This window comes from Hemiscyllium ocellatum, chromosome 16, assembly GCF_020745735.1.
Source record: "Hemiscyllium ocellatum isolate sHemOce1 chromosome 16, sHemOce1.pat.X.cur, whole genome shotgun sequence".
In the NCBI taxonomy this organism is placed as follows: domain Eukaryota; kingdom Metazoa; phylum Chordata; class Chondrichthyes; order Orectolobiformes; family Hemiscylliidae; genus Hemiscyllium; species Hemiscyllium ocellatum.
In genome coordinates, this window is record NC_083416.1 from 80,859,415 (window position 1) to 80,872,361 (window position 12,947).

The following is a 12,947-nucleotide window of genomic DNA, read 5'->3' on the forward strand; positions in this document are numbered from 1 at the left end:
ATTAAAATTAAGGTTGAAGTTAGATTAGGAGTTTGGAAGTTACTAAATCTCCATAATTTAAGTACAATGCAATGTTAATTTAGTCCTGACCACATTTTTCAAACATTTAAAATGTGCAGCATTTAGAATCAAAGTAATCAGTTGCCACATTCAACAAGAAAAAGAGCTAATTTCATTTGAGTCCACTTTCATCCAAATGGAGAAAACATTTTTAATTATGGAAGTGACATACCAGAGACACAAAACTCATAAAATGATATTTGCCAAGAGAGTCCACACAATTAAACCGAATAAAATTCTTCTCAGACATACCTAAGCATGTGTAAAGCAATCAATATCTTTAATGAGAAATTCCAAAGAGGATTTGACAGCTGCACAAAAGAGAGCCCACTCGAAATCTTAAAACTCATAGAAACGATTGTAGGTGAACTCGGTAAATTCACAATTAGCTTTGTTCCAGAATACTGAGATGATTTTCTAAACTAATTAAATAAATTCAAACCGGAAGATATGGGAGCATAAATAAGACGTTTCGTCCATCAAATATGTTTCATAACAACTGATTTGGTAATCCTCAGTGCCATTTTTCCTCATAATTCTTAATTCCAGAACTGTCTAAAAACTTGGTCTTCCTCAGCCTTGAATATACTTAATGGCCCAACCTTGATAGCTCTCAGTAATAAAGAATTTGGCAGCTTTATTTTCCTCTCAGAGAAGACACTCCTTCTTATTTCTCTCGTAAATGTATGATCTTTTATCCTGAGATTAGGCTTTCTAGTGCTAGATTCTTCCACAAGGGATATAACCTTGCTGCAATTGCCGCATCATGTCCTCAAAGATTTGTGTATGTTTAATCAAGGTCACCTCTCATTTCTCTGTATTCCAACGGGCACAGACCCAATCTACCTTTCTCATAAGTCTTTCTCTTCATACTTGCTATCAGCCTCGTGAATCTCTTTGGACTGCCTCCAATTCCAACACATTTTTTTAAGATAAGGGGCTCAAAACTGTTCTCAGTATTCCAGCTGTGGGTTGACAAGTGCCTTGCATCGATTTACCAAAAAAAAACTCTACGTTTAAACTCCATTCCCTTTGAAACAAAAGCCAATATTGCACGGGTCTTCCATATTGCATCCTAAAGTTAGATGCTAACTGTTTGAAATGCATGGACAAAGACTCCATCTGTTCTGTAGTTCTCTACAGTCATTGTCAACAGAGCTGACAATCAAACAAAAACGCTGATACTAAACAGTTGCAAAAGCTACAATAACAGTGTGTAAAATAAGAACGAACCATTTAGTTACAGTCCCTATTTCAAAGATCTACTTTGTTGTTAGGGTTACCTCAAGTACTTCTATGGTTTATTTGCATGTCCAGAGCTCCTCACAAGACACCATTTAGACCATGGAAAATCAAAAGAAGACCACCTACATATTTCAAGGTTGGAAAACAACAGTAAGACTTCTTTCATGAATCCTGTCTTGAATTCTCACCTTTTACAACGTATCTGAATGATGAAAATACTATATTGGTGTAATTAGTTTTCCTAGTGATGTAGGTTGGCAAAGTTGGATAATAAACTGAAAGCAAATAACTACTTTCAGCCGAGCATTTATAGCTTAGGCAAACATGTTTTAAGATTTTCAATGCTTTTACCTTGGACAAAATAAAACAATGTATGCAGAGTAAACATTTTGAAAAAGTTGATAAGTAAAACCCTTAAGCAAATCCGAAAGATCAAAGAAGAAGCAACTTCACAAACAGAAAATATGAATGGATTCCAAAGTTAATAGTTTCGAGTTATGACTAGTTAGTGTGCTGGCATTATGTAGCTTTATTTTTCTTTTGCTTTCACAAATTATGGAAAGTTGGTTTTTGCACTGATCAAAATATGTTTTCCTACCTTACAACTAGAAAGGTGTGCCTGCAATTAGTAGACCTCTCTGAGTGGATTTTTTTTAACACCTGAATGAACAACAGGTGTACTTCAGTTTTAGAAAGCAGAGAATCGTGTATGCTTAGCTTTATAATGTTAAATGCAATAGAAGACATTGAAGATAACAAAGCATTTAAGTTGGATGACAGTGCAAGACGTATGAGGGGTGGATGGTTCAGCATTTAATTCTAAACAGTTGTGTACTGTTCAAAATTAAAATATATTTTTTCGTAGGTTAAAAGATGTGGCACACAAAGAATGCCGTTATAGCAAATTGAACAAAACTATGACGAGATGGTGATCTGGATTTCTGGAAATTAAACTAATTATCATACCTATAATAATACAGTTTTGTACATAGTTTAATTAGATCAAGGAATGTGTAAATAATTAAGTCTTAGTTTCGTGAGAATTAGTAATTGGGAATGGAGAACTGCAACACTGGAATCACAGGTGAACCATATTGATCAAGACAGTGAGCCACACTGAATGTTTTATTTTTTTTCTCTCCAGTCACATATGCTACAATGCTGTCAAATAAGACTGATGGTGACTTTTTATTCTGGAGATAGGTTGGTTGCAAGCAGTTTGGCAAATAGATCGTAATGTAATTATTAATTGTGCAATAATAAATCTAAATATGTGCATTTAATTCAGACCGTCCAGCTTTAAGAAATCAAGAATAATTTGGTTGGTTGAATTTCAATAAACCGGTATTCGCCAATCAGATGCTGAGCTACGATTGGGGATCCGGCCAGCCCCTTCGCGACACAGACACCATCACGTCTGACCAGACGCAGAGTAAAATTGGGTAGCGTGCAGCTCGGCAGGATTTGTTCACGAATCCACTGAACATATCAGAGAGAAAAAAAGAATGTTTGAATGAAATAATCCAACCGATTTGTGAAACATTCAGGTATTTACTACATCGCTGTTGTTTCGGATATAAAATATATGAATATAGCTGTGAAGAAACTAATCAATGGTGCGGAGACGTTCTGAAGCAAGGGGAATGTTTCACGCTGGAAATGAGATATACAATATTTTGGTTATTAAAATGCCGAGTACTGTGCTGTGTACTCTTCTTGTGGAACCTTGCGTTTGGGCAGATTCATTACTCGATTCCTGAAGAACTGCAATTGGGCTCCTTTGTTGGGAATATCGCCGAAGATCTGGGTTTAGACGTAAAGCAGCTCGCGGCTCGCAGTTTTCGGCTTGTGCCCGGGCCCAGGAAACAATATGTGGATATAAGCCTGGACACTGGCATTTTGCTTGTGAAAGAATCAATTGACAGAGAAGAGATTTGCGGCCCGAGCTCAAGTTGTGTTTTATCCGTGAGCGCTTTGCTCCAAAACCCCTTAAAGCTGTACCCGATTGCAGTGGAGATTCTTGATGTAAATGACAACAGTCCCAGTTTCGCAAAGCGACAATTCCGCCTTGAAATTTCGGAGCTTTCTTCGCCGGGAACGCGCTTCCCTCTCGAGGCTGCGAACGATCCGGACGTTGCAATCAATTCCGTGCAAACCTATGAGCTCCTTCCCAACAATTATTTCGTCCTTGACGTACAAATGCGCGATGGGGAAAAAATGCCAGTATTGGTGTTGCAGAGTTCCTTGGACAGAGAAACGGAATCCAGCCACAAGTTGACGCTGATAGCCAAGGACGGCGGGATCCCTGTGAGATCGGGAACTGTTCAGGTTTTAATCAGCGTAAAGGATACAAACGACAACGCCCCCATCTTCCCCCAGTCAGTTTATAGAGTCACCTTATTGGAGAATGCAGCCATTGGAACGCAGGTAATCAAATTAAATGCCACTGACTTGGATGATGGTCCGAATGGAGAGATAACCTATTCACTCAGTAGCTACAATTCTGCCAAAGCTCGGGAAAAATTTAGTGTGGATTCTAAAACTGGCGAAATCAGAGTGAGAGGGAAGTTGGATTATGAAGAAAACACAGCATTTGAAATTAATATTAAAGCCATAGATGGGGGTCCTGACGCTATGACGGGGAACTGTGATGTCCTGGTGAATATTATTGACGTGAATGATAACCCACCTGAAGTGACATTGACGACTTTGTCGAATACAATTTCTGAAGATGCTCCAGTCGGGACTGTAGTCGCTCTGTTCAGTGCAACAGATAAAGATTCTGGGAGAAACGGGCAGATACAATGTAAAAGTCCAATTAAACTACCGTTTAGAATAGACTCGTCTTTGGAGAATTATTATGGATTAATTGTTCAAGATCCACTGGATCGAGAAAATACCTCCAAGTATGACGTTACTGTAACATGTATGGATGCAGGAAATACACCTCTCACATCTAAAAACACCATTCGAGTTGAGATTTCTGACATAAATGACAATGCGCCGAAATTTACGCAGTCTTTGTACAAAGCAAGCGTAATGGAAAACAATGATATTGGCATTTCTATATTTTCCATTTCAGCCTTTGATCCAGATATTGGTCTGAACGCTCGATTGAAATACTCCATTCTGAAGGCTCAAATTCACAACGCTTCGGTATCCACTTATATCTCTATTGACTCGGAAACTGGTGTAATATTCGCGCAGCGATCCTTTGACTACGAGAAATTAAAAAACTTCCAGATCAAAGTCGAAGTCATGGACTCTGGATCGCCGCCACTCGCAAGTAATGTTTCAATGGATGTTGTTATCCTTGATCAGAATGATAATGTCCCAGTCATTGTACAGCCATTAGTCGAGTTCGGATCAACAACAGTAGAGACAATATCCAGGTTTGCAGAACCCGGCTATTTAGTTACCAAGGTATCTGCCACTGACGCTGATGCGGGTCAGAACGCTCGCCTTTCTTATTCCATTTTTCAGGCTACCCATCATAATCTATTTACCATTTCACCAGACACTGGGGAGATTTGGACAGTCCGACGCTTTGTGAGTAAAGATGCTTCTAAGCAAACGTTGGTGATTCTGGTAAAAGACAATGGAAAACCATCTCTTTCTGCTACAGTGACCATTAGCTTATCTGTGGTTGGTGGTGACACTGAAACATTCTCCAGCATCAGTGGTTCGTCTGAGGACCCCCGGTTCAGTCATAATCTTAGCCTTTCCTTGGTCATCGTTTTAGGAGTAATTTCAATAATTTTTCTCGTGATTTTAATTATTCTCGCTGTGAAAGTTCATAAAAGCAGAAATGCTTTGGGTGGTCAGCACTGTTCCCTGGAGTCATGTTGTTGTCTTGAAACCAGACATTCTCTGAATGGAATTCAAAAGGCTAGTAGAAACCTTCAGATAACCCCGAACTATGTTGAAGTATTCGGGGGTGATCCCCTTTCTCAGCGTTTCCGTTATGAGTCGTGTTCAACATTGCAGTCAACAAAGAGAAACTTCATAACCTCCAACACGTGCAAGTCATATGCTGACAAAAAGTATGTCTGGCATGATTCTCTTGAGAAAGACAGCACGAGAATGGTTAGTTCTGAATGTAACAGCAACTCTGTAAACAACAAGGTGAGGATCTTTTAAAAAGGTAAGATATTCACAGATTTGAATCGGTCATAAATTTCGCAAAGCTAAAAATGTGTTGCTGGAAAAGCGCAGCAGGTCAGGCAAGGGCATGAGCCCTTCTTCTGGGATCAAGAAGGGCTCATGCCCGAAACGTCGATTCTCCTGCTCTTTGGATGCTGCCTGACCTGCTGCGCTTTTCCAGCAACACATTTTCAGCTCTGATCTCCAGCATCTGCAGTCCTCACTTTCTCCTCATAAATTTCGCAAAGTTTGGGTCATGGGGAGACGCTGAATAGGCAGGTCAGGCTGGGGCTTTTTGACTGGAGAGTTGGAGGCTGAGGGCTGACCTTATGCATGTTTATAAAATTATGAGGTGCATTGATAGGGTGAATACATAGAGTGTGGGAGCCCAAAACTAGACGGCATAGATTCCAGATGAGAGGGGAAAGTTTTTAAACGTACCTGAGGAGTAATTCTATCACGCAGATATTGGTTCATGTATGGAACAAGCAGCTGGATGAAGTGGTAGGTATGTAGAATTAGAGCATTTAGAAGTCGTCTGGTTGGATATACGTATAGGAAGGGTTCAGAGGAATATGGGTCAAAGGCTGGCAAATGTTATTAACTCAGATTGAGATGTTTGGCCAATGTGGCCAAGTTGGATCGAAGGATTGATTTCCATGATGTACGACTCTGACTCACTGTGAACGAATTAGGAAATGTTCTGTGTTGAACAAAAGGGAAGTAATGGCTTTGATGCATTTCACATTTTTCTCCTCGTGAACAGTAATGTTCTGTAGTAGTATTTTTTGAATATGTTTACCTTACTTTCTGATTATATGCAAGTTTTGCGCTGCCAAACAGAGTGTAAATTTTCTTTTGGAAGTCGTGGTTGCTTGTTAACAGATTCTAAAACTGGTGTTTTCATGAGTCAATGAGAATTGTTGACTTTATCCAAGAGTAAACATCTAAGACCGACTACTTTGTGAACGATTTGTGCCAATACATGGTAGCGAATGTACAGAACAATTTCTTAGTCAATGGAACAGTCATTCTTTGTAAGACATGTAAACATGTTGGTTTGTTCCTATTGCCATGTTCTCAGCTGGTCGTTTTTGTTAAGTAATATGTGCACGTTTCAGTGTGTCAGTTTTTTAAAAAAAAATTAAGTTGGCGAGGTACTAATGTATGATACTGCTTCAGTTTGTCGAAAAACTGGCTACAGAACAATGCTAAAAGTTATTTATTTGAATATTATTTTTGGATCATTTTAATGTGCATAAATTATGGGGTTAGCATTTCTTCAAAATATTTAAGCACCATAGATTGAATGTTCTATTTATATGTTTCAACTGGTAAAAGAAATCTCTCTGCTTGGGAGTTGCAAGTTATGGTCTGGAAAATCCCAGAGAACCTTTGTGGGCTGTTCTATTTAGAGAGGGACGACTGCTGGTGGCTTAATCTCAGGAACACCATTCATCGAGTGAGAGGCAACATTATGAAGATGTGATCGACTTGATGATCTTGGTTTGCATGGATGAATTGAACTTGTGCTGTCAGCATCATTTCGCTTTAGAAGCCATCCAGCTAACTGAGCTAAATACCTCCTTTATACTTTCACTGCAGTTCAACTCCTGTCACTTGCTGCGAACATATTATGCAGTCAAGGTAAAGATGTGTTTCTCCAATATCTGGGTCTTGACATCAAAAGGGAGGGGGGAAATTTCAACAAATTATTCATGGATAATTAAACTTCTGTATTCATGCAAAAACAGCAGCGTCAGAAAACAATATGTTAAATTTCGCCAAGCATTTGAAATTTGATCAGTGCAGGTAAGCATTGTTTTACAAATTTGTGCGCAAAGATGAATGTATAAATTAGAAAAAAAACATTTGTATATTTGGTAAAATACCAGAAGATAAGCAGAAATATTAACTTATTCTCTTTAACATATTTCTGACATATTTAGGTACTGAACCTAGAATAGAATTAATCAATTTCTATGTTCCATAAGCAATCCAGGTAAAAATCAAATTGGGCAAATATTGTTCAGTCATTGATTTGATCATCGAAATAACGATCTGGAGATGGGGACATTGGAATGCATCGTTTGCAAAGTAGGCTATGGCAGAATATATAATAGAATTCTTCTGATAGATACCTAATTGATTAAATCAATTTACATCCTTAACGAAGCTATTTAATGGATATTTTTAAAAAGAGCTGAGGTGAGGCTGAATCCAGGTTTTAAGACTCAAAGAATTGGTAGCAACTAAGTTTATCTGGAGGAAATGAGAATTGAATTTGTTGCAGAGCACTGTTGTGATTTTCCCAAAACACAAGGAAATCTGCTCAACTTAGGGGCAAGTAATTTTACCACTCTTTCCCCTCCCCCCCAAAAAAACTAAATAGATGCAAATGTGATATGTGGCATTTCAGCTGGGAACTAACTATCTGGATTAAGCCTACATGACTGAATCTCCTACTCTGCTGTTTGGGAAAGGGTCATCTGGTATATTATTTTCATTATGCACCAGACCAGAACCCCTCAAAATATTTTACGAAGGTAGTCTAGACCCTAACTTTTTCTTATTTTAAAGGTAAATGTGGAGTGTGTGTTCCCAATATGATGCGACTGTTCAAACTACTTGACTTTAAGCAAAACAGAACTTATTTAAACGCTGTAGTTAATATATAATAACAAGAAAGAGAAATTTAGTAACAATAAACACACCCCTTGGGTAAAAAGTAAATTCAGTCAGAGATTCTTATATGCAGTTCTCCATTCTAGGAGGAAACAACATCAAGCGAGATTTCAGAGAAAGTAGCAGCTAGGAATCATTCAATAATGCTCCAACTCTTCTGCGACCCCAAAAAGCTTCTAACTGCTAAAGTTATAAAGAAGTTAGAAAGCCTGGTCTGTGAAAGCTGGCCACTCCACTTCTGCTTTTACATTTAAAAAGACTTAAAAGGACTCCCAAGTTATTTATCTGAGCCTATTTCTGTAACCAGTTTGTAAACTCTGCCTTTACATACTCTCTTCAAACAAAATGGACAAAATGACGTTTTTAAAATGATAGCATCGTCACATTTGGATGCTAAGAACCTCTCAAATGATACAAACAACAGACGAAGGCCTGATGCTATGTCGGGGAACTGTGATGTTTTGGTTAATACTATTGCTGTGAATGATAACCCACCTGAAGTGAAGCTGACGTCTTTATCGAGTACAATTTTGCAAGATGCTCCAGTTGGGACTGTTCCGCTCTGTTCAGTGCAGCAGATGAGGATTTGGGGAGAAACGGCAAATGCAATGTCAAATATCAGATAAACTACTCTTCAGACTAGATTCTTCATTGAAGAATTATTATGAAATACTTGTTCAACATTACTGGTTTGTGAAACTACCGCTGCGTATGAAGTTACAATTACATGCATGGATGCAGGAAGTCCACCATTTATATCTGACAAAGCCATTTCCGTCGAGGTTTTAGATATAAATGACAACGTGCCATAGTTTACGCAGTCTTTATACTCTACAAATATAAAGGAGAAGAACATTATTGGATCTTCCATATTTTCCATTGCTGCCGTTGATCTGGAAATTGAAGTGAGCGCTCGATTGAAATACCTTATCCTGGCGACTCGGGTTCACAATGCCTCGGTATACAATTACGTCTCTATTAACCAAGAGACTAGCGTCATATTTGCACAGCGATCTTTTGACTACGAGGAATTGAAAAGATTCAAGCTCAGGTTATGTACCCTGGACACCACCATTCGCATGTAATGTTTCAGTGGATGTTCTTATCCTTGATCAGAATGAAAATGTTCCAGTCATTGTGCAACCATTAGCCGGGTTTGAGTCAACAGCAATGGAGACAATATCCAGGTTTGCAGAATTAGGCTACTTAGTTGCCAAGGTATCCGCCATTGTTGCTGACACTGGTCAGAACGTTCGGCTCTCTTTTTCCATTCTTCAGGCTCCCCAACATGGTCTTCTTACTATTTCGCCAAACAGTGGGGAAATTCGGACTATCCATCGCTTTGTGAATCAAGATGCTTCTAAGTAAAGGTTGGCGATTCTGGTACAAAGTAATGGCACACTAGCACTTTCTGCCACAGAGACTATTACCTTATCTGTGATTGGTGGTGAGACTGAAACATTCTCCAGCATCATTGTCTGGTCTGATGATCCAGGGTCCACAGGTGATCTGAGTCTTTCATTGATTATCTCATTCTGAGCTTTTTTTGCATGTTATTAGTGATTTTAATTGTCCTCGCTGTGAAGGTTCATAAAGACAGAAATGTATTAGGTAGTCAGCACTGTTCTCTAGGATTTTGCTGTTGCTTTGAAACCAAGCATTCTTTGAATGGAATTCACAAAGTTATTAGAAACCTTCAGCTATCCCTAAATTATGTTGAGGTATTCGGGGGAGATCCACTTTCTCAGAGATTTCATTATGATTCATGTTCAACGTGACATTCAACAAGAAGAGATTACAAAATTCCCAATACATGCAGGTCATACATGGGCAAGAATTTTCTCCAGAATGAGTTTCCCAGGAAAGAAAGCACGAAATGATTAATTCTGAATATAATAGCAACTCTGAGTAACGAGATGAGAATGTTCTAAAAAGATAACGTTTTTGCATGTTTCATTTGGATATCTCATTATGTGTGTGTTGAAGTTAATGTTGTGGAAGTAAGAGTTTAAGTGCACCATTCTCACTTCTCATTTCTGTTTCTATTTCTGACCAACAGTAATGTTCCAACATGGTAACTTGTAGGGTGTACTTACGTTACTCTTAGGTTGTATAAAACATTTACGCTGTGACCTTGAGTTTGAATTGTTCTGTGGCAGTCTTCCTGCTGGCAGTTTATTATACCATTGGCATTAACTTGGACGATTATATTTGTTGACATTTCCATCGATAATCATTAAGTACAAGTTCTGTATGCTCTACAGACGTGTAACTATTAAAGTTCACACTTTATTGAAAACTGGGATAACTGTTCTACAAAGGTGCTGTGTGCGATCTGTCTTGTTGCCAGTTTCCACGTCTTCAGCTGGTTGTTATGATTAACTAATATCAGTATTCTTGTGAGTCTGAACTCTTTCTGAATTAATGAAGTACTCCTGTATTCTACAGCTTCACTTTTTTCTCGCGACAATATACTTTAGGTCAATTCAATATAATCTTAAACAATTATTTTAACGCTTCTTGTGAGCATAGATTATAGGCCTCATATTTTTTCTAACTCGCTTTTAAATACCATAGAATAAATGAACTTGCTTCAACTAGTGAAAGCAATCTCCCTGTTTTGGAGATACTTGCAACGAAACCAGCTGATGTCACTGCAGTCTATCTCCAATCAATCTATTTGAACCAACTAAGCACTGGAGTTGTAAACTTAATCCCTGTAATATCTGGCCATGAAAGGCAAAAAGGGAACAGAGAATTACATCAAATTATGCTGAGCAAAAATGTAACTTGCATTAGAATAGAAAAGGAATGTTTCCAAGCAAAATGCCAACTTTTTCCTGTATGTTAGAAATTTGGCCAGCCCATATTAATACATATACTGCGCTGGAAATTTAGATAAGTAAGAATATCCTACCAATTACCATCGTAATTTTGGCCTTTCAACAGAATATAAGAATAATGAAATATTGATTTAATCTTGCCAACATGTTTCAAACTTCCATATGTACAGAACCTAAACTCAAATAAAACAGTTTCTACTGTCAATAAAGAGGTGATTATTTTCCAGCCCAGTTACCATCCAAAATGACCAAATATTGCTCAATCATTGTCTAGATCATTTAAATAATACCTAGAAGTACAAAATTAGCCTTGTGGTATTTTGAAAGGCGTGTTTAATCATAATATATAACATAATTCATCAGACTGTTGTCCAAACGAGACTAAATCGATAGATATGATATTGAACTTGTACAAGATAACTCGTTAGACCTCACCTACAGTAGTGTATTGTGAGTTCCACACTTAAGAAAATATGCAAATGAAATGAAAAGAGTGCACAAGCGATTTACTAGAATGTTTCCAACGTAAGAAGCTCCAGTTATCAGGACAGGTAGGAAAAGTTGGGACTATTCTCCCTGGAGACATCTGCAGCTCAACCATATCAGGATATCTGATTGATATTTACAAAACTGAAAGTGGGCTGGGCAGAGCAGCTAGGGTGAAGCCATTTAACTTGCAAAGGAAATAAGAACAAAACAGTACAGTTTTCAAGTGATGTGCAAATGATGCAAATGTGATGTCAGACACAAGCATTCATGCAGCCACATTTAGGGTATGGAATGCACTCCTTGAAAATGTGGTGGAGGCAATTCCAATTGACGCATTCAAGAGGGCATTGGATTCTTTTTTCGATAGCATGTTGTGCAGGTATATTGGGAAAAGGCAGGAGATTCATACTAGATTATAGAACTGGACCAGGTAATACAGATAGCGAAGGCACGATGGGCTAAAGTTTTAGGAACTGTTAATCTAAGAAATGCTGATATCAAAAACTTACAGGTATGGAATTGACATAATTTCCTTTGCGAAAATGCAACCCAATTTGCAGTACATATCTCAACCACCTACTCTGTTGCTAGTGAAAGGATCTTGTGTTGCCATCAGAGATTTATATGCTCAGACCTCACAAGACGTTTACACTTCACGACAGTGTTTGAAGAGCAAAGAGAATACTTCCTTGTCATTTCCTAGAATGCAACAGATTGACTTCAGGGAGCCTGTCTTGAATCTCTATTTTTCAAAAGGTTTCTTAATTATATGATCATACTGTGGTTCTGTATTTTCAGGACGACACTTTATAATGAGAAAAGTTGTTTGAAGGTATTGAGTTATACAGCATGGAAAAAGACCCTTCAATCGAACTCATGTACCCCAACCAGGATTCTTAAACTGAACTACATTTGGCCAATATCCCTCTAAATCTTCCCTATCCATGTACCTGAAAAGACTAAAAAGTACCTAATTTGGAAAATAAATCAGTAACTGCATGCATAATGAGTTACAAGAACTTAGTAAACTGCGAATGATCTTAAATGAAACAATTAAGCAGAAGCATAGAAACATATAAACTAAGGCCAGATCTAGGCCATTTAAACTTCCAAACCTGTTTCACAATCCAATATTTTCATGGTTAATCCCCTATCCCATGACATATTTATTCTCTCACCTCAATCTCCTTGATGACTTTATAATTTAAATATTCATCTTTCTGTTTCTTAAACATAGTCCGTGAGTTGGCATCCACAGACTTTTATGGTGGAGAATTTCATAGACTCACGACCATTTGAGTGAAGAAATATTTCCTTACCTCAGTCTTAAATGGCCTAATCCGTATCCTGAGACTGTGACCCTTGGTTCCAGACAGCTCACCTATGGAAAACATTTTCCCTATATTCAGTCTGTCCAGCATGTTCGAGTTTTATATGTTTCAGTCAAATCTCCTCGCATCCTTATTAGATGACATGATTACG

General features: G+C 38.1%; 1 protein-coding gene across 1 annotated transcript in view; it reads left to right on the forward strand.

Moving 5' to 3' along the window:
• Positions 1-2,792: 2,792 nt before the first annotated feature.
• The window catches only part of LOC132823510 (protocadherin beta-15-like), a 173,842-nt gene continuing 163,687 nt past the window's right edge, over positions 2,793-12,947 (forward strand). Inside the window, exon 1 of the mRNA XM_060837444.1 lies at positions 2,793-5,430. Coding sequence (XP_060693427.1) covers positions 2,965-5,430 — 2,466 coding nt within the window. The 5' untranslated portion in view covers positions 2,793-2,964. The remainder of the gene's footprint in view (positions 5,431-12,947) is intronic.